The sequence below is a fragment of the Lepidochelys kempii genome, chromosome 11 (assembly GCF_965140265.1).
Source record: "Lepidochelys kempii isolate rLepKem1 chromosome 11, rLepKem1.hap2, whole genome shotgun sequence".
NCBI classification, from domain to species: Eukaryota; Metazoa; Chordata; order Testudines; family Cheloniidae; genus Lepidochelys; species Lepidochelys kempii.
This window is the reverse complement of record NC_133266.1, coordinates 67,019,664-67,040,935: the sequence shown is the minus strand read 5'-3', so window position 1 is coordinate 67,040,935 and position 21,272 is coordinate 67,019,664. Positions and strand designations below refer to the sequence as shown.

Below are 21,272 nucleotides of genomic sequence, written 5' to 3'. Positions count from 1 at the left end.
CTAAAATTATCTATGACACTAATATATATATTCATTCTCAACATTCTCCAACAAGAGTGATATTTTCAAATGTATTTAAGTGATTTAATAGAACTTGTGTTCTTAAGACATTTACACGCTATTGAAAATTCCCACCCAAAAAATCAATCAGGACCATACTGTACTTTCATTTTTAATCAGAACTCTCATTGGATTTCAAGGAACATTATGTCCATTTTAAACAAGGGAAGAGCAATGTATACAGAGATTATGGTCTAATGGCCTCATTTTCAAGAGTCATGGCTGATCTGGAGTCATGGCTAATCAGTGCATCCGAAAAATTCAGGCCCTGGATGTCTCAGGATGGGCACCCAAAATTAATGATAGCTTTTGAAATTGTAGGTCTAAGTCACAAAGGAAGTGCCTGGCAAAACCATGAATTAATACCAGATCTCCTGAGCCCCAGTCCAGCACCTTAGACACAAGTTCATTCTTTGGTGTTTCACAACTTCATGTTTCATATTCAAACAAAACTCAAAATCTCAAATGAAACTAAGCTGCATACCACCAAAGTATAGACCTTGTTTAATCTAATAGCTGGAAAAGTATTAATGAATTTATCCCATCTAAATTAAGCGTATGAGTAGGGCACACTATGAACAGCCATTATTAAATCCGGGCCCAGTGTGGCAAGCCCTTCACATGAGTTGCCCCCAAGTCAAGGTGTACCATGATACCCTTTGATGCCCAGTTAGATTTGCCGGCAGGTACATGGTGTGAGAAGTACAGCCATGGCCTCTCCCTTTTCTGCCCTCTTGATCATGATGGGAAAGTGTTAGGTGCCCTTCCCCCTCTGCACCTAGAACTGCAATCTGTACAGCACCACCACCACCACTGGACAAAGGAGGAGAATCTTTACTCTTCTGTACTGCTCTCCAAGGCTGTGTGTTCGGGATAGACTTGATAAAAAAAATAAAGAAACCCTATATATCTCAGATCATTGCATAACTGCTGGCTACACTAGCTAGAAACCTATGAATGTCATGGGGTAAAACCATCAATATCACCAGTTGGAGATTCAATTTATATATGCTCCTTTTGTCAAGCAAATTTCTCAACAGAACGCCCTAGTATGAAAGCCATCAACTTTCTATATGAAGATACATAGGACATGGATAATTGATGAAGTTAGCTTCTAGCAGAGCTAAGAACCCTGAAAGAGATTTTTCAGAATTAATTGTATTTCATTAAAATTAACATGCTCTTCTCCAAGACAACCATTAAAAACCCATGTCGCATTACTTTTTCAGTGAAAAGGGGAAAAGCATGCTGCCAAAGCAGAAAGTGTGGTTAGGTCTTACTATGTTAAATTTGGCTGGTGAAAATTCATAGAGTATTTATAGCTAGATCGTTCTCGCTCTTTTCTTTTAAAATTTTGAAAGGAATTGTGAAACAAATTAAAGTGTGGTTAGAGCCAAACGTACATAGTACAGGTGGGCATTCTTCAAGCTCTTCACCACAGTTTAACTCGAAATAACCCAAGTACCTACGACATGAGATTCTCAAGAAGAGAGACCACCAACTGTAAGGTTATGATTTAAAGCCCACTGGTGTCTTCCCTGAAATCATGAAATTCAATATGCTTGCAATACAAGCCATAAAACAGATTCAGGTCCCCACAAAAGTTTTGAAGGAACTGGGTGGTGTGATGATTCTGCAGTTGTTAGCTAATGGATGTGGGGATTGATTGATTAGCATGATACTTTATCTTTGGATATCAGATAAAATGTTCAACACTTTGAATATTTAAGATGACATGCTGTGTCACTACCATTCTTATTGGAAATCTCAGTAGCAAGGCCAAGAAAGAACAGAGCATAGAAGTTTAATTATCTCTTTATCCTCAGATTTCAGAGGAACAGCCGTGTTAGTCTGTATTCGCAGACTACTCCTTTTCTTTTATCCTCAGAGTAGCCACTCCAACCTATCACAAAGGCAAATTAGTGGAGACTTGCAGTGCCATGCTGTGCCTGTCTCTTACACACAGAGATTCAGTACAGCTGTATAAGACTTATATATCCATTAACTGCAGTGTACCATAGCAGCCTTACATTAAACACTCAGTAGCACGAGTTTATATTTACAATACAGTGAAAATGTAATATGTACTGACGACTATATACTCACTACTAGGGAAAGATTTTGTTTACTTCTGATTTAATATATGTAAAGTGCACTCTGACATTAAAGTTATAGGTGCTCTACAAATGCATAGGGTTACAAACAAATATATAGATAAAAGACATGGCCTTAAAGATCAGAATGGGTTCCCCTCTGAATGCCCTCCAATGAAGCAAGCAAATCTTTGTCCTTTGTTGTCCTTCCATAGGGCTAGATTTTTAACGTATAGTCTGGCCAGCATAAAGGGCAACACATTGTTGCACTGCCCCTTGAATAGCCTGGGTGGGGGATTGTGACTCCATCATAATCTGCCTCCAGGTTTCTCTGCTGCTCCAGGAAGGAATGATGCTGCACTAGGTCGATACTCAGTGTAGTGAATTTCCCCTCAGGGTGCTGGTACAACTGCACAAAAGAGAATATTGCAACCCTACAGAGTCTGCTTTCCACTCACACTGCTACCCCATAATACCTGTAGCCTATACAAAAGAGAGGGCATACTCTGCACGCCCCCCCCCCCACAGTCTGGCATGGCCACACAAACCAGTCTATGCTTTTGTCCATACTAAGTAAAGGTAGATTAGCAAATTAAGTACTCTATTGTCTCAAGTTGCAATATAAACACTAATAATTTTGTCTAATTTAATACAGCATTAGATCTTAGGCAGACTATTACATTTAAGTGGATCATTTGATAAATTAGTCAAGCTCTTTTGGTGTAAATGGGAGAAGTTCTCAACTCATTATTTTCTCATTTTAAATCCCATTAGGACTTGATCACAGCATGGATCAGCTGTACATTAGCAAGAGGAAGGTACCAGTTCAAAGAAGAACTTGATAACACTAATCTGCTCTCACCTCATTAACAGTGTAAATCAGCAATTTAAAACCAGTTTAAAAAACCACTTGCTAGTATCATAAAAATATATTACAAAGGAAGTGCCTTAATTCCCTAGGACTCGATCCTGAAAATCCTTACTTATACAAGTAGTATCAATGAAGTTAAAGGTATTGTCCATGTGAGGAAGAACTACTCATGTGAGCAAAGGTTTGAACGATCAAGCCCATAAACTAGGGTCTGATCCTCTTCTGTTTAGAATCAATGGGAGCTTTGCCACGGATTAAATCTGAACAGGATATGACACTTGCGAAGTTTCAGTTCTATACAAATTTGTCATTTATATCGGTCTAGTATTAGCTGTCTTTTGCCATCAGAGTTACATATCTGATATTAATCATCAACTGCTTACCATCTAAGAGTTACACAGGCTCCTGAATGGTGCTCTTTCTGAATGAATGTATTTAAAATAATGACATTGTATACAGTGTATAAACCATAACCTCTACAGGCAATGCCTGCCTTTGGAAACTCTGTATCAGTAACACCAATGTCTTACAAGTGGCTGGGGCTTGGTCCAATGAACTAGACACAGTGACTCAGGGAGTAATAAAACAAGCAAGAAGTTTCAAGCCTTAAATATGTGTTTCTAAAACGTTAGGCTTTTCATTATGTGAAAAAGACAACTTTTTTTTCAAATTGCATTTTTCCAAAATAGCTTGTCAATCAGCCTAAAAACCCAAACAAAAACCCCCAAAGAATTCCCCCTGGCCTTAAAAGCAAGACTTAGACATTTCAGGTAGATAGGATCCCCACCTCCCACCCAAATTACTTGGAGGGCTTGAAATGGGCTAATGGAAGCTGTATCATTAGAAGCTTGCCAGCAGAGTCACCCCTAGAGATCCATAACATAGCTCTCCCCCCCCCCCCCCCCGCACAGAAGCTGTGTCATTTTGACAGTTAATCAGTAAACAAATTATATGACTTGGAATATATATTTTAAAATTAGTGCATGGAACTCCTATACAGTTCCTCTGCTTGAAAATTGTGGGACAAAAAAATCTCTACAAGCCACTTAAAAATACAGAGAAGAGACCAGAGGTAAGTAATCACAAGGTCACTCTTCTAAGCAGTATTTGACTTAAACTAAAAAGAGAAAACATACAAGGGTAGCCATCACAATTTTCTAACCAGATAAAATGATAAAAGTTGTGCTCATTCTGCCTCAAGAACTGAAGTAACTACACAATAGAACATGCTCCAAACATTTAGACAAGGAAACTGCTATATGCTAGGAGTCCTGTGGCACCTTATAGACTAACAGACGTATTGGAGCATAAGCTTTCGTGGGTTGATACCCACTTCATCGGATGCATGCATGCCACTTTTACAGATCCAGACTAACATGGCTACCCCCCTGATGCTTGCTATATGCTGGGTTTTCAAAAGTGCCCAGATTTTGAAAAGTGAGAACAATAGAAGCTTATGGGTTCTGAGAACTTGTGGTCACTTCATTTAGGTGTCTAAACTGGAGCTGCTGGGGTTCAGCTCTTTTAAAAAATCTGGCCCTAAAATGATTGTTTCCATTCTCAACTTAAGCTTATTTTCTTGAAAAGTAGGTTTCTCCAAGTAAAGTTTGACTTTTGAAGCACAAAGAGGCTGGATTGTCTACATTTATTCCAGAGTCCTCACAGTTAAATGGACATTTTAAAAGTTTTACCATTCAGTTTGAAAGCAGTCAAGGGTTCTAGCCATCCCCATTCTGACCAGGAAATTGCAAAGAAAGTCATCCACAACTTCAGGTGTTTCAGACACTGAATGCTTAGAAGTCAGAACAGATCGCTGAGCCTGAAATTAAAAAGTTTAGTATTTGTTATTGTAAATTTGTGCAATCCCTGAAAAAGATACAAGAACCTATTACTTCCTAGCCCAGTGGGTCTCAAACTTGTTCCACCGCTTGTGCGGGGAAAGCCCCTGGAGGGCCAGGCCGGTTTGTTTACTTGCCGCTTCCACAGGTTCGGCCGATGGTGGCTCCCAGTGGCTGCGGTTCGCTGCTCCGGGCCAATGGGAGCTGCTGGAAGCGGTGATCAGTATGCCCCTTGGCTCACGCCGCTTCCAGCAGCTCCCATTGGCCCGGAGCAGCGAACCACAGCCACTGCGAGCCACGATCAGCTGAACCTGCAGACGCGGCAGGTAAACAAACTGGCCTGGTCCGCCAGGGGCTTTCCACGCACAAGCGGCAGAACAAGTTTGGGAACCACTGTCCTAGCCTATAATCCAATCCCAGGGCCACCCCTCCATCCAATAGTCATTGGAATAAAACAATTCAAGACATCTAGACCATTTGCGTGAAAGTGTGATGCTGTGTATAAGAAAGGTGACCATTTATATCACTGTTGCACTTTATATAAGATTTATGGAAATTGTGCATCATGTAAGGCATCAATGGAAAAGTTACAATCAAGTATAATTATCCTGGTTAAATCCACATATCATGTTTGTATTTGAAGTTATGAATATTGGTTGTGTTGTATTCTTGATGATTGATATCCACCAGAAGGATTTACATCAAGGCTAGAAAGCTATGTATTGATGGCCCATCAAAGACACTCAGCTCTCACAAGGAGCCATTGAAGAAACTCATCACTAGTAGGCCTTCCTACAGATGCCTCAGACAGCACGATACCAATGACCTACCCCTGTGATTCAGCAAACCATGTAAGAACATGTGATATGCTCAGGTGACCCTGGACTCCATCTTGGGCCAGCAATTTTCCACATGCAGCTTTGTTTGGGATAGTAACATCACCACCACCACACCGGGTCAGACCAAAGGTCCATCTAGCCCCATATCCTGTCCTCCGACAGTGGCCAATGCGAGATACTTCAGAGGGAATGAACAGAACAAAGTACTCATCAAGCGATCCATCCCCTGTCACCCATTCCCAGCTTCTGGCAAACAAGGCTAGGGACACCATTCCTCCCCATCCTGGCTAATAGCCATTGATGGATTTATCCAGTTATTTTCTGACCCGTTATAGTCTTGGCCTTCACAACAGCTTCTGGCAAAGAGTTCCACAGATTGACTGAGCATTGTGTGAAGAAATACTTCCTTTTGTTTTAAACCTGCTGCCTATTAATTTCATTTGGTGACCCCTAGTTCATGTGTTATGAGAAGTAGCAAATAACATTTCCTTATTTACTTTCTCCACACCAGTCATGATTTTATACACATCTATCATATCCCCCCTTAGTCATCTCTTTTCCAAGCTGAATATTCCCCATGTTATTAATTGCTCCTCATAGGGAAGCAGTTCCATACCCCTAATCATTTTTGTTGCCCTTTTCTCAATCTTTTCAAATTCCAATATATCTTTTTTGAGATGAGGTGACCACATCTCCACACAGTATTCAAGATGTAGGTATACCATGGATTTATATAGAGGCAATATGATATTTTCTGTCTTATTATCTACCCCTTTCCTAATTATTCCCAACATTCTGTTAGCTTTGACTCCTACTGCACATTGAGCAGATGGTTTCAGAGAACTATCCACAATGAATCCAAGCTCTCTTTCTTGAGTGGTAACAGCAAATTTAGACCCCATCATTTTATATGTATAGTTGGAATTGTTTTCCCAATGTGCATTACTTTGTATTTATCAACATTGAATTTCATCTGCCATTTTGTTGCCCAGTCACCCAGTAAGTTTCCAGGCACGTGACAGAGGATATAAAAGACCTCGGAGAGATCTCTATTTTGCCTCTTTCCTGCTCAAAATCTCCAGTCTGGGGATTTACAACTAAAAGGGGCATCCTGAACCATGGACTGAACACCTTCTAATCTTTTGGAAGTTACCAGAGAGACTTTACAAGCCAGCAATCTATTCCATCACTTCTACAAACCTCATAAGGACATTGCAATCATTTGTATGTATATAATCTGTTAACCATTTATAACTCTTCTTTTATTAATAAATCTTTAGTAGCTTACTAAGGATTGCCTGATTGTGATATTTGGGTAAGATCTAAAATATATATTGATCTGAAGGCATGTGTCTGATCCTCTGGGATTAGTAAGAATCTCACATATGGTGAATTAGGTTTTCATTAACCCCTCAACACATTAGCTCCCATCCAGATAAACAGGTCTAAGTGGAATGCCTACAGGGAACTGTTTGGCTTCTAGTTAATCAGTGGGGTACTGCAGAAGCTCTTTTGTTACTGGCTAGATGAATATAGTTATAGAATAAGCCACCAGTTTTTGGTAACTGCCTTCTCTATTTCTTGCAGTGCAGTGCACACGGAGAGTGCAGTGTGGCACTCTCAGTGTGGCCCATTCCAAGAACCCGGTCACAGAAGGCTATTACTAAAAAGCAATTTCATTGTTGTTTGGGGGAAGAGGCTATTCATATAGATATGAAGTAGAATGTCAAAATGGCCTCTTTTCTGGATACAAACAAAAATATGTACATGGCAAGTAACTAGAGATGTAGCTTTGCCATTTGCACTTTGGAGTGAAAATTTTAGCCTTAGAAGGTGTATATGATCTTTTTTTAAAATAAAGTAACCACACAAGATTATAATTGTGATGCAAAGGATCCCATAGAATATTTTAGGAGTTTTACAACAAAATTGCAGTACAGCTGCCCATTTGGGCTATTTTCAGAGACAGAGAGAAGTTTGAAACAGACAGGATTTTAGACTGAGATTGCTCTATTCCACGGGCACTGTAAAGTAATGCTCATACCTGCACCTGTCCCTCCCAATCTTTTATCAATTAGTACTGCAATTAATAGTCTAGAGTAGTGGTGGGCAACCTGCAGCCTGTCAAGGTAATCCGCTAGTGAGCCGTGAGACAGTTTGTTTATATTGACCATCCGCAGGCATGGCCGCCTACAGCTGCCAGTGGTTGTGGTTCAGCATTCCTGGCCAATGGGAGCTGCAGCCAGCGCATGCTGCTTTCTGCAGCTCTCATTGGCTGGGAACAGCAAACCGCAGCAACTAGAAGATGTAGGTGGCCATGCCTGCGGATGGTCAATATAAACAAACCGTCTCACGGCTCACTAGCGGATTACCCTGACGGGCTGCAGGTTGCCCACCACTGGTCTAGAGCCTGGATAGAAATAGGAGGAAAATCCCCACACAACCTCCCCTAAATCTCATATGATATGAGCTGCATCTTTATATTCAATTAATACTACCCATTTAAATTAAAGAACCAAGGTCCTCAATTATATGCAACAGGCTATAAATTAATAGTATATGCTTAGTGTCAATACACACTCCAGAATAGTAGTATTTTGACTTACTAGAGATGTATCACAGACAGATACACTCTAGTTGTGAGAATGCCATGGCTTTATAGAATAAGTCTGCTGTCATATAAATGGTCTCCTTTCTATGCTCCTACTGTTCTGTTGGCTCAGTTCAAGTAAATGCTCAACTGACACATCCAAAGGCTACTTAGGAGGGCGAGGCACCTCACCACCACCTGCTCTTAGCATGTGGAAATCTTGTTCGTGCCTGCTGTGCAGGCACAGCATGCTGAAGAATCAAAGAGTGCAGAACGGGGAAGAAAATTGGCAGCATGTGACCTCCAGAGAAGAAAGAGGAGAACCCATGTATCCACATTGCAGATAGAGGTAAGAAACCATTTTCAGGCTCTCTGCACAGATACCACAGCAGAGAATGGTTTGGAAGAGTTATCGGAGGGAAGAGATCAGAAGGAGACCCCATTGATTGGAAGGCATGAGATGCATTGTCCTAGGGATGAGGATTCCATGACCACCACTCCCAAGAGGAGGAAATGGGTGACAGTGGTCGGAGACTCCCTCCTAAGGGGGACGGAGTCATCCATCTGCCGGAAAGCTCAAGAAGTGTGCTGCTTGCCTGGAGCTAGAATTCAAGATGTGACAGTGTCTGAAGTCTGATCAAGCCCTCAGACTGCTCCCCCTTCCTACTTCTCCATGTGGGAATCAATGATACTGCCAAGAATGACCTTGAGTGGGTCATTGCAGACTATGTGGCTCTGGGAAGAAGGATAAAGGAGTTTGAGGTGCAAGTCGTGTTTTCATCCAGCCTCCCTGTTGAAGGAGAAGACCCAGGTAGGGACCATCGAATTGTGGAGGTAAATGCATGGTTGCACAGATGGTGTCGGAGAGAGGACTATGGATTCTTCGACCATGGGCTGTTGTTCCAGGAAGAAGGATTTCTAGGAAGAGATAGACTCCACTTAACAAAGAGAGAGAAGAGCATCTTCGCAGGCAGGCTTGCTAACCTAGTGAGGAAGTGTCGAGGTTCCTTCCCCACTCTGAACGCTAGGGTACAGATGTGGGGGCCTGCATGAAAACCTCCTAAGCTTACTTTTACTAGCTTAGGTTAAACTTCCCCAAGGTACAAACTATTTTACCTTTTGCCCTTGGACTTTCGCTGCCACCACCAAACGTCTAACCGGGTTTATTATTGGGAAAGCCGTTTGGAAATGTCTCCCCCCCCCCCAAATCTTCACCAAAACCTTGCACCCCCCCCCCCTTCCTGGGGAAGGTTTGATAAAAATCCTCACTAATTTGCTTAGGTGACCACAGACTCAAACCCTTGGATCTTAAGAACAAGAAAAGAAGCCTTCAGTTTCTTACAAGAAGAATTTTAATAGAAGTAAAAAGAATCATCTCTGTAAAACCAGGATGGTAAATACCTTACAGGGTAATTAGATTCAAAACAGAGAATCCCTCTAGGCAAAACTTTAAGTTACAAAAAGACACAAAGACAGGAATATCCATTCTATTCAGCACAGCTTATTTTCTCAGCCATTTAAAGAAATCATAATCTAACGCATATCTAGCTAGATTACTTACTAAATTCTAAGACTCCATTCTTGTTCTGTCCCCAACAAAAGCATCACACAGACAGACCCTTTGTTTCTCTCCCCACCCAGCTTTGAAAGTATCTTGTCTCCTCATTGGTCATTTTGGTCAGGCACCAGCGAGGTTATCCTAGATTAACCCTTTACAGGTTAAAGGGTTTTCCTCTGGCCACGAGAAATTTTAAAAAGGTGTTTACCCTTCCCTTTATATTTATGACAGGAGGGCTTTAAACTAGGTCACCAGCTGCTGGCGAACCTAAGTCTGGAGGTAAGTGGGATACCGGGAGGAAACACGAGGAGGGTGCAACAGGGGAGGTCTCCCGATTCATACTGAGAAAGTAGGGCAATTAGCTAGTTATCTCAGGTGCCTGTATACGAACGCAAGAAGCCTGGGAAACAAACAGGAAAGATTGGAAGGCCTGGCACAGTCAAGGAACTATGATGTGATTGGAACAACAGAGGGGTAACTCACATGACTGGAGCACTGTCATTGATGGGTATAAGCTGTTCAGGAAGGACAGGCAGGGAGAAAAGGTGGAGGAGTTGCACTGAATGCAAGAGAACAGTATGACTGCTCACAGCTGCAGTATGAAACTGGAAAAAAGCCTGTTGAGTCTCTTTGGGTTAAGTTTAGAGGCAAGAGCAACAAGGGTGATGTCATGGTGGGTGTCTGCTATAGATCACCAGACCAGGGGAGGAGATAAACCAGGCTTTCTTCAGACAACTAACAGAAGTTTCCAGTTCACAGGCTCTGGTTTTGGTGGGGAACTTCAGTCACCCTGACATCTGCTGGGAGAGCAATACAGCAGTGCACAGACAATCCAGGAAGTTTTTGGAGAGTGTTGGGGACAATTTCCTGGTGCAAGTGCTAGAGGAACCAACTAGGAGGTGGGCTCCTCTTGACCTGCTGCTCACCTGCTGAAGAACTGGTAGGGGAAGTGAAAGTGGGTGGCAACCTGGGCAGCAGTGACCACGAGATGGTAGAGTTCAGGATCCCGACAAGAGGAAGAAAGGAGAGCAGCAGAATACGGACCCTGGACTACAGAAAAGCAGACTGACTCCCTCAGAGGACTGATGGGCAGGATCACCTGAGAGGCTAATATGAAGGGGAAAGGAGTCCAGAAGAGCTGGCTGTATTTTAAAGAAGCCTTATTGAGGGCACAGGAGCAAGCCATCCCAATGTGCAGAAAGAATAGCAAATATGGCAAGTGACCAGCTTGGCTTAACAGAGAAAACTTTGGTGAGCTTAAAACACAAAAAGGAAGCTTACAAGAAGTGGAAACTTGAACAGGTGACTAGGGAGGAGTATAAAGATATTGCTCGAGCATGCAGGGGTGTAATCAGGAAGGCCAAAGCACAATTGGAGTTGCAGCTAGCAAAGGATGTGAAGGATAACAAGAAAGGTTTCTACAGGTATGTTAGCAACAAGAAGGTGGTTAGGGAATGTGTGGGACCCTTAATGAATGGGAGAGGCAACCTAGTGACAGATGTGGAAAAAGCTGAAATACTCAAAACTTTTTTTTGCCTTGGTCTTCACGGACAAGGTCAGCTCACAGACTGCTGCACTGGGCAGCATAGCCTCGGGAGGCAGTGAGCAGCTCTTGGTGGTGAAAGAACAGGTTAAGGACTATTTAGAAAAGCTGGACGTGCACAAGACCATGGGGCCAGATCTAATGCACCCAAGAGTGCTGAGGGAGTTGGCTGATGTGATTGCAGAGCCATTGGCCTTTATCTTGGAAAACTCATGGCAAGTGGGGGAGGTCCCAGGAGACTAGAAATAGGCGAATATAGTGCCCATCTTTAAAAAAGGGAAGAACTACAGACCGGTCAGCCTCACCTCAGTCCCTGAAAAAATTATGGAGCAGGTCTTCAAGGAATCCATTTTGAAGCACTTGGAGGAGATGAAGATGATCAGGAACAGTCAACATGGATTCACCAAGGGCAAGTCATGTCTGACCAACCTAATTGTCTTCTATGATGAGACAACTGACTCTTGATACTGTCTCCCACTGTATTCTTGCCAGCAAGTTAAAGAAGTATGGATTGGACGAATGGACTATAAAATGGATAAAAAGCTGTCTAGATAGTCAGACTCAATGGGTAGTGATCAACGGCTCGATATCTAGTTGGCAGAGTGCCCCAGGCGTTGGTCCTGGAGCCAGTTTTGTTCAACAACTTCATTAATTATCTGGACAATGGGATGGGTTGCACCCTCAGCAACTGGGGGTGGGGGGAGAAAAGAGGTAGATAAGCTCGAAAGTAGGGCTAGGGTCCAGAGGGACCTAGACAAATTGGAGGATTGGGCCAAAAGAAATCTGATAAGGTTGAACAAGGACAAGTGCAGAGTCTTGCACTTAGGATGGAAGAACCCCATGCACTACTACAGGCTGGGGACAGATTGGCTAAGCAGCAGTTCTGCAGAAAAGGACCTGGGGATTACAGTGGATGAGAAGCTGGATACAAGTCAGCGTGCCCTTGTTGCCAAGAAGGCTAACGTCATCTTGAGCTGCATTAGTAGGAGCATAGCCAGCAGATTTAAGGAAGTAATTATTGCCATCTATTTGGCACTGGTGAGGCAAAATCTGGAGTATTGCATCCACTTTTGGGGGCACCCCACTACAGAAAGTATGTAGCACTACTTTTCAATCCTTACTCTCCGTATAGGTTAACAACAATTGGCTCCTGTGCTCTTTTAAATCATCCATGGCCCTGGGCAATTGCCCCCCACACATCAGCAGGCTTAATTACATGACAGCTTACAATGTAGAGCTGTGTTCTAAGGTATGTATGTGTAGATAAAAAAATTTATCAGAGAAGAATGAATAATTTATTATTCCAGAGGGCATTCTTCACCAAAAAGACAAATTCTGTGCACAATATTTTAAAATGCTGCAAAATTCTGCAAATTTTGTTTGTCAAATAAACGTGGAGGCTCCAAAATGGCATTGGGGAGCCCAGAACACTGGCTGCATAGATGTGGAAGATCACTGTGCAGCTCCTCCTAGGACATGGACTCAGCAGTGAGGCTGCACCAAACCCTGAGACAGCACAAGGACGGGGCGTGCCCCAAAAACACCCCAAGGCCATGCCCCTCTGTGCCAGGTGCACCAGGTGTGGGCAGGATGGCTCAGCAAAGCAAGATCCAAGTGTGGAGGGACTTAGTGCGGGGGGATCCAGGTGTGGGTTGAGAAGGTTCAGTGTGAGGCAATCGGTGTGGGCAGCTCAGTTGGGGAACTGGGTGAGGGGAGGGAGGAAATCTGGATTCACAGGGGCTTGTTGGGGGGGGGGGGGGGGTAAAACAGTAATGGGACTCTGCAAGAGGGGCCCGGTGAAGGTAGTTGGGGTTCAGCAGTGGAGGAGTGGGTGTGGGGGGAAGATGGAGCTCAGCAGGGGATCTAGATGCAGCTGCTGGATGGGATGGGGATCCACGTGCGGGGGGAGTGGGAAGAGGGAACTGTGGTTCAGCAGAAGGGTCTGGTTATGAGGGGGTCTGTATGCACAGGGTGTGAGGGAGCAGCTCCCTGTACAGGGATCCCTCCCCCTGCAGCGGAGGAGCAATTGGTGCAGGAAGTGGAGTGTGCAGAGCTTCTTTCAGCTGGGAGAGAAAACTGGGGTTGGGTTGGGCCTGGCCCTGATGCTGTGCAGGGGAAAAGCAAGTCTTGTCCTCCCCAGCCCAGCTGGGACTAGCAGCTGGGCCTAGTACAGGGTAGGAGGCACCTGCTGGGTCTTCCCCAGGCCCACCTCCTACCCCACAGTGATTTACCTCTTCGCTAGCTGCCCTGGGGCCCCACAACATAACGTTGGGGAAGGCTGCATGACCACTCTTGGGGCTTCTCTTTGCTTCCCTGTCAGAAAGTCATTTTTCTGCAGAGAGGCAAAGAAATTTACAGGGGACAGATTGGGCACATGCGCAGTGGCATATTTTGTTTTGGGATACTAAAATAAGACATTTTCTCATCTCCTACAAAAAAGCTTACTCCAAGTTCTTCCCGCAGCATTTTCACCCACTTCCGTGGAGACCCCTTCTCACAGGATCAAGCCCACTGGCAGTTTTTCCATACAAACTGACAGAATACTTAGAGGGTCATCAGTACCCAAATATAGTTTCAAAAGTTCATTAACAAGCTAACGCCTGAAGTTTTCATCTTCAAAGATTCCACAATCTTTCATTAGCATTCATCTCAGACTAGTGAGTGGGGGTTCATTGTGAAAAGACAGTTACCTTTTCCTGTAACTGGAGTTCTTTGAGATGTGTTGCTCACGTCCATTCCATATTAGGCATGTGCGCTCAACACATGCACCCGTGCCTTAAGTTTTTCCCCTCTGCAGTATCTGTAGGGGACCAGCTCTGGCACCCTCGGGAGTGGCACCCTCATGGCGCTGTATAAGGGATACTGTCAGCTCCCCCCCATCCTCAGTTCCTTCTTGCCAGAACCTCTGACCCTGGGGAAGGAGGGCAGGTCATGGAATGGACATGAGCAACACATTGATGAACACCAGTTACAGAAAAAGGTAACTGTCTTTTCTTCTTTGGTTACTTGCTCATATCCATTCCATACTAGGTGACTCCAGTAGCCCTGGAAGTGGGTAGGAGTTCACGGATACGTGGATTGCAACACAGCTCTGCCGAACCCAGCGTAGTCCCTGGCCTGCTGAGTGATGGCATAATGAGAGGTAAACATGTGCACAGAGGACCACGTTGCGGCTTTACAGATGTCCTGGATAGGGATGTGCGCCAGGAAGGCCGCTGAAGATGCCTGCACTCTTGTCAAGTGGCATCTGAAAAATCGGTGGTGGCGGAACCCGCACCAGGTCCTTATGCATGAGGTGATCCAATTGGAAATCATAGAATATTAGGGTTGGAAGGGACCTCAGAAGGTCATCCAGTCCAACCCCCTGCTCAAAGCAGGACCAATCCCCAACTAAGTCATCCCAGCCAGGGCTTTGTCAAGCCTGACCTTAAAAGCTTCTAAGGAACTGGGGGGGGGGGAGGCGGCGGGGGGAAGGATAGCTCAGTGGTTTGAGCATTGGCCTGCTAAACCCAGGGTTGCAAGTTCAATCCTTGAGGGGGCCATTTAGGGATCTGGGTCAAAAACTGGGGATTGGTCCGGCTTTGAGCAGAAGGGGTTGGACTAGATGACCTCCTGAGGCGCCTTCCAACCCTGATATTCTATGATTCTAAGGAGATTCCACCACCTCCGTAGGTAATGCATTCCAGTGTTTCACCACCCTCCTAGTGAAAAAGTGAGGACACTGGGTGACCCTTCATCCTATCCACTATAGCGATGAAGAGTGGAGTCGATTTACAGAAAGCCTTGCCCAATAAAAACCATTCTGACTTCTTCACACCTAGGGTCTGTCAGGATCTGCTGGTACTCAGGAATTTTCTGTCCAAGAAATGCTAAAAGAGACTCCAAACAAGATGGGAGGTGGTAGAACAGAGACTGTCAAGAAAATGCATTAGAAGAGATTCCTTCTAAACTTATTCAGCTGGAAGCAAGGAAGGAAGAACAACAAGAAAGTGCTGAAGATTCCTTTTTCCATATGGAAAAAGCTACAGTTACTTTTGACAGCCATTACATTCTGGGATCACCCACCACATTACTTTATACTGTCCAAGACACTGTTCAAGGCAAGGACAACAGCCAACGTAATGAGGTGTAACAAACAGGACAAATTAGCTGCCATCCTTGTTTCAGTACTAAGGAATCCCCCTTGGGCAGGGGAGCTCTGCATGTAAACCACCAAACCACTCCCAAAATAGGGGTGAAGCAGCATGATAGAGCAGAGCTCCACTATGCCCTATCTTCTGTTGGCAACAGGTCCCGAGAGCTTACACCAATGGTGTAAGTTGAGCTGCTCCATGCAGCTCTAGCTTGCACTGGAACTGTGCAGTTTAGGATCCAGGACACACACCTAGTTCCCTAATTGGCCCCTATTTCCAGTGTACTCAAGCAGAAATCTCAAAAAGCGGACAATCTGCCCCTTATCTCTTGCAGGAACACACGTTTAATCACAGCCCTAGTATTTTCCTTCCCCCCCCCCCCCAAGATGGGGGATGCTAACACATCCTAGCTGTTTGGCACATAGTAGTCTTGGTTTACTGAAAGTGCTAGTTATTCAAATTAAAGACAATTTCTTCTCTTCTTGAGTTTTACAGCCTATGTTTGATCTTCTTAGAGAAAATGAAAGCCATGGACACCAACTCTAAATAACCATGATTTCTAAATTCAGGGTGTGGGCTGTGTAATGCTTACTATACTTTTGGATACCTACTTGATCTATGCACCACAATTGCATAAATACTGCATTTCCTTAAAGTCTGCATTTAAATAGTGGATGAAATTCTTTTATTATGGAACCGGATGTAAAATATACAACAATTGAACTGAAGTTACAGGGGAAGTGGAGGTGTGCCAGGACATTAGTTTATGGTGGAATTTAGCCAAGACAGAGGAACTACCACTTGTAAAACGTGCCAGGGAATCTCATGGCTACAAATATTCATTGCTTCAGTTTTGCTTCAGATAAAGATGCGTTTCTTAGCACAGTGTGGGGATATTGATTCAGTAGGCAATCGGAGAGAAGACTAGTACTTGCCGAGTAATCAAAACCACTTGCTTCAACACCTGGGTTATCTAGTAAATGAGCACTGAACAACCTAGCAGATACTCCTCATAAAATATGCAGCAAACATTATGAAAGCATTAAGGCAAACAACAAGTGTGATTAAAAGTAAGTTTGTTTTGCACTACAGATCCTACCATCTAATGAAAATGATTGACATACTGTTGCCAAAAAACTATGATTTACAGGGAAAATTGTATTAAATATCTCAATACCAAGTCCAGAAGCAAAGAGAAACCTTTTAGCTTGAACACAAGAAATCATATTGAACTTGAGGCTAACTATGCACGTGGTGCGTTTTGCTATCAATGCTGCAGGAAGCTTCAGCACACACACACCCTCAAGTGTACCATATATCAAGTGTTTCTGTGTAGCAGTCTTACAATTCAATAAAGACTTATCACACAGCTGAAAGATCAGGCAGTTGTACTCTGTCAAAAGATTAGACTAGTAAGATTCTCAGTTGTTCTGGGGTGGTTTTTTACTATTATTTTTAAGTGTCAAGGTACATAGTCAGATGGTAACTACAGCGGATTTCTGAAGAATTTCAGTTTAAAACTTTTTTTTAAGAATTGGAAATATTTGAATCTGCTTTCAGATGTACCTCTTATTTTCAGATTTCTTCCATCCAAGGTTTAATATTGACCACAGAACTGATGAGTTTACTTACACACACAAGCACACGATGAAGTACATCTTCCCTCAGTTGTCACTGAGAACTAGTCACTTTCATTTAAAAAAAAAAAAAAAAGTTATATTCATTTGCCTTTGCAGAACAAAGATTGACAATCTCTCACTGCATAAAGGAAGAAAATATAAAAAGTTGATGGTATAATGGAAAGGAAAGATACCTTACTATGTGATTATAGTAAGCCAAACCAAGTAATTTTTCTGCAACTGGAAATAGCATCTGAACTCACTCTGACATACTTAAAAAAAAGTAACACCGAACCACACCCCACTATGTTCAAGTTGTGATCAATTCAAATTCTCAGGGGTTTTCTTAGTCCCGCCTAAAGGTGGGTAGCTGGCTGGCTCTGTAGGGAAACACACGATCTGGCCCTAGCAGCAGGATAAGTTTTCATAGAATCATAGAATATCAGGGTTGGAAGGGACCTCAGGAGGTCATCTAGTCCAACCCCCTGCTCAAAAGCAGGACCAATCCCCAATTAAATCATCCCAGCCAGGGCTTTGTCAAGCCTGACCTTAAAAACTTCTAAGGAAGGAGATTCCACCACCTCCCTAGGCAACGCATTCCAGTGTTTCACCACCCTCCTAGTGAAAAAGTTTTTCCTAATATCCAACCTGAACCTCCCCCACTGCAACTTGAGACCATTACTCCTTGTCCTGTCCTCTTCCACCACTGAGAATAGTCTAGAACCATGCTCTCTGGAACCACCTCTCAGGTAGTTGAAAGCAGCTATCAAATCCTCCCTCATTCTTCTCTTCTGCAGACTAAACAATCCCAGTTCCCTCAGCCTCTCCTCATAAGTCATGTGTTCCAGATCCCTAATCATTTTTGTTGCCCTTCGCTGGACTCTTTCCAATTTATCCACATCCTTCTTGTAGTGTGGGGCCCAAAACTGGACACAATACTCCAGATGAGGCCTCACCAATGTCGAATAGAGGGGGACGATCACGTCCCTCGATCTGCTCACTATGCCCCTACTTATACATCCCAAAATGCCATTGGCCTTCTTGGGAACAAGGGCACACTGCTGACTCATATCCAGCTTCTCGTCCACTGTCACCCCTAGGTCCTTTTCCGCAGAACGCTAAGAGCCAGCCTACAGTAGGGAGGGATGAGGTGGGCTTCTCTTTTAGTGAGCCCCCTGCTTTGTGTCTCAGCATTTTGGGGTTCTTGGTGTTATTTTGAATTCTAAGAAAAAAAATAGTGTCACATTACAGCCTTCCAACAAGAGTATTTAGGTTTTTAAAATTAACTTGTGGGTGTATGCTGTGAACATAACACTTACAATCCCACCACACCACTACGTGGTAGTCTATTGCGGTTTAAAAAAAATCAAATTCTAAAAGGTAAAAGTATCCAAAATACTAGTTGTTAAATGAGTGATAATTTGACCACAGCTCTCATTCGGCCAAGCAACTACGTATATACTTTTGTTTTTTTAATAAAAAGCATGTGAGTAATTCTATTCCTATTCAGCAAAGCATTTAAGCGCATGTTACATAGTGATTAAAGCACATGCTTCAATGGAACTTAAACATATGGGTAAAGGGCTTGGTTTAATCAGGGCCTAAATATTTTATTTAGCTCATTCCATTTAGAGAAAAGGATACTTAGACCACATTTTAGTGAATTAAGTCTACTATTTTCCTTAAAATATTGAGCAATGCATGAAATATACAACAAGACAAGCAAACAGTGAATAGAGGAGTATCAGGGTGGATGGAAATGAATTCATTTAAGCATTGTTCTCACAGTGACATCATATATAAAATGTTTCTAGAGATTTATGCCATAAGAAATATAAAATGCTCTATCTATACTTATATTCAATAATTAAGCGTGTTCAATGTCTAAACTTTAAGCCGATAGAAATCAGTTTTATTACTGATGGATTCTTAACAGTATTTTGAAAACTCTTACTATAATTTGTGCATCTTCAGCCTGCTCCTGTATTGTCTGTAAAGCCTTTACCAGATCTTCATCACCTTCCAGGAGACTAATATCATCATCTGCTGGAACCTAAACCCAAATATAAATGAAGTCAGATCAATGAATATTTTAAATGGATTGTACTTTCTTCCAGAAGATAATTAAGTCCCAACAGCACACAGTTAAAAATAAAAAGTCTTATGCTAGTAGCCATATTAGGAGCTTGGTGTTATAATTACACAACTGATTATTGTTCTACTTGGTACTGAAGCATACAATTTAAAAAAAAAAAAAAAAGGAGGTATCACACACTCAGTGATATCCTTGCCCTATGTAAATCAGTGACAAAACTCCATTGACTTCTTTGGGGATAGACTTTCAACCCTGATCTCTTGGCACTTGATCCAAGGCTCAGTGGAAAGATTCTCATGGATTTCACCTGGCTTAGGGTGAGAGCCTGCTGTCTGACAGTGTAGATTCTGGGGGGGAAGAATAGACTCACTGCTGGCACAGCCCAGGATAAAAGTCTCTCCTCAGTAGCACTTTCTGCTAACCACTGCTTCAGTCCTACAGTGGCGTCATCTCCTCACAACTTGGTCCTCCAGGTAGGTCCCTTAGAAGTCTCACCCTTTCAGAGGTATCACTGTCTCACATGAGCAGTATCCCACACATTTTAATTACCACCATAGTATTTTCTGCTCAAACTAGATTCCTTTACAGTCCTACTTCTCTCAGAGAAAGAAATTCCCAGGTCTCCCTCAGCCTTCACCAACAAAGCACAGAAAATCCCCGAGAAACCAAACCTCAATAAAGCAGCTTCTGTCCCTCCAGACTTGATCTTTTAATCCCACAAGGTTCTCCCCAGCATCCTGGTATAGAACACCCACACTACTTCTCCTATCCTAAGCACAAAATTAGTTCCTCTCCTACAGCCACCCTATGATTCCTTTACCCTCTACTCTAACCCTCACCCATGCACCCCCTCTTGTAGTTTCCACTTCCCTGCTTTATGAGAAGACACAGCTCCTCCTCAGCTGGGTCTGATAACAAATCAATCCTGACACACCCTCCTAGTGCTCTCCAGCTCCTACTCACACTTTGTTCACCAGTGTGGGGTTTACAGTTCTTCACACAGCTGCTATTCAGAAAGAGATCGAGCACAGGCTTGAGTTAGAGGATTTTGTTTATATCAAAGACCAAGACATTAATATACTGAAAACAATATCCAAGAAAGCAAAGATATATTATATGATAATATAAACATATTTAAATAATGAGTAAGCTGAAATTAGCTCACTATGAATAAGCTGAAATCAGCTAAACTGAGTTACTGTTACCTTTTAAAAATTATTTAAATGGAAATAAGACATAATAAATCAAATGTTACTAGTTCTTTTTATTAAATGAAAATATATGCTTAATATCAAGCATATTTTAAAGTATGCTTCATAAAAGAGGATTTACTTCTTTGGTGCTAAGATACAGTATGGTGCATTTAAATAAAAAGAGATGGTTACTACAATACAGATCTTTCTTAAGACTATCTCCTAAGTTTTGAGATCTACTTTTGAAAGGTACTATAAAAGAAAAAGGTATTATTATTATTGGCAATATTATTAAGTAAATTACCTCTTCATATTGATAATCATCTTCTGAGTCTTCTGTAATGGTAACTTCTGTATGTTTTGTCAAGTCTAAACCAGCTGACGTATTTGGTGCTTTCCAATGAGAAAACAATTGTATATGACCATTAAAAAAAACACAGTTATTCATAAATCAGTCCTTATCAGCCTCTCCCCTGTTCTATGTAAGGCCAAATTTCACATATTTAGGGCTAATTTTGGCTCTTGGATGCCCAGTGAAAGGCATGTCTCTGCATTCAAGAACAGAATTTAGCACTCAAACTTTTCATTGCAGGACTGCACAGCACTAAAATACCACCTATTTGCTCTGCTATAGCTAGATACCAGTTGCTGTGCTTCATATAAACAATAAGCCAAACTCTACTCTCAGGTACACAGTTACAGTGGCTATGTTGGATCATATTAAAGAAGTTCTGTATTAAAATCACAAATGAGTTTGATTCCCCAGAGTTTAAATTCCAGGGTATTACTAATTAAGAGGTCTCTTGGTTTTTGGTGCTGTTTCTCTCCCTCTGTGTGAAA

At 42.6% G+C, this 21,272-nt stretch overlaps 1 protein-coding gene across 3 annotated transcripts in view; it reads right to left on the bottom strand.

The window, feature by feature from the left end:
- The window catches only part of SPAG16 (sperm associated antigen 16), a 722,158-nt gene extending 701,254 nt beyond the window's left edge, over window positions 1–20,904 (bottom strand). For 2 of the 3 annotated variants that reach the window (XM_073306724.1, XM_073306725.1), the window contains exons 1-3: window positions 20,737–20,904; window positions 19,099–19,197; window positions 4,716–4,843 (exon numbers count right to left, since the gene is read on the bottom strand). In XM_073306724.1, coding sequence (XP_073162825.1) covers window positions 4,716–4,843; window positions 19,099–19,197; window positions 20,737–20,880 — 371 coding nt within the window. In that variant the 5' untranslated portion in view covers window positions 20,881–20,904. Of the gene's footprint in view, window positions 1–4,715; window positions 4,844–19,098; window positions 19,198–20,736 lie in introns of those variants that run through there. The other variant, XM_073306726.1, reaches the window with a different exon arrangement.
- Between the last annotated feature and the right edge of the window lie 368 nt (window positions 20,905–21,272).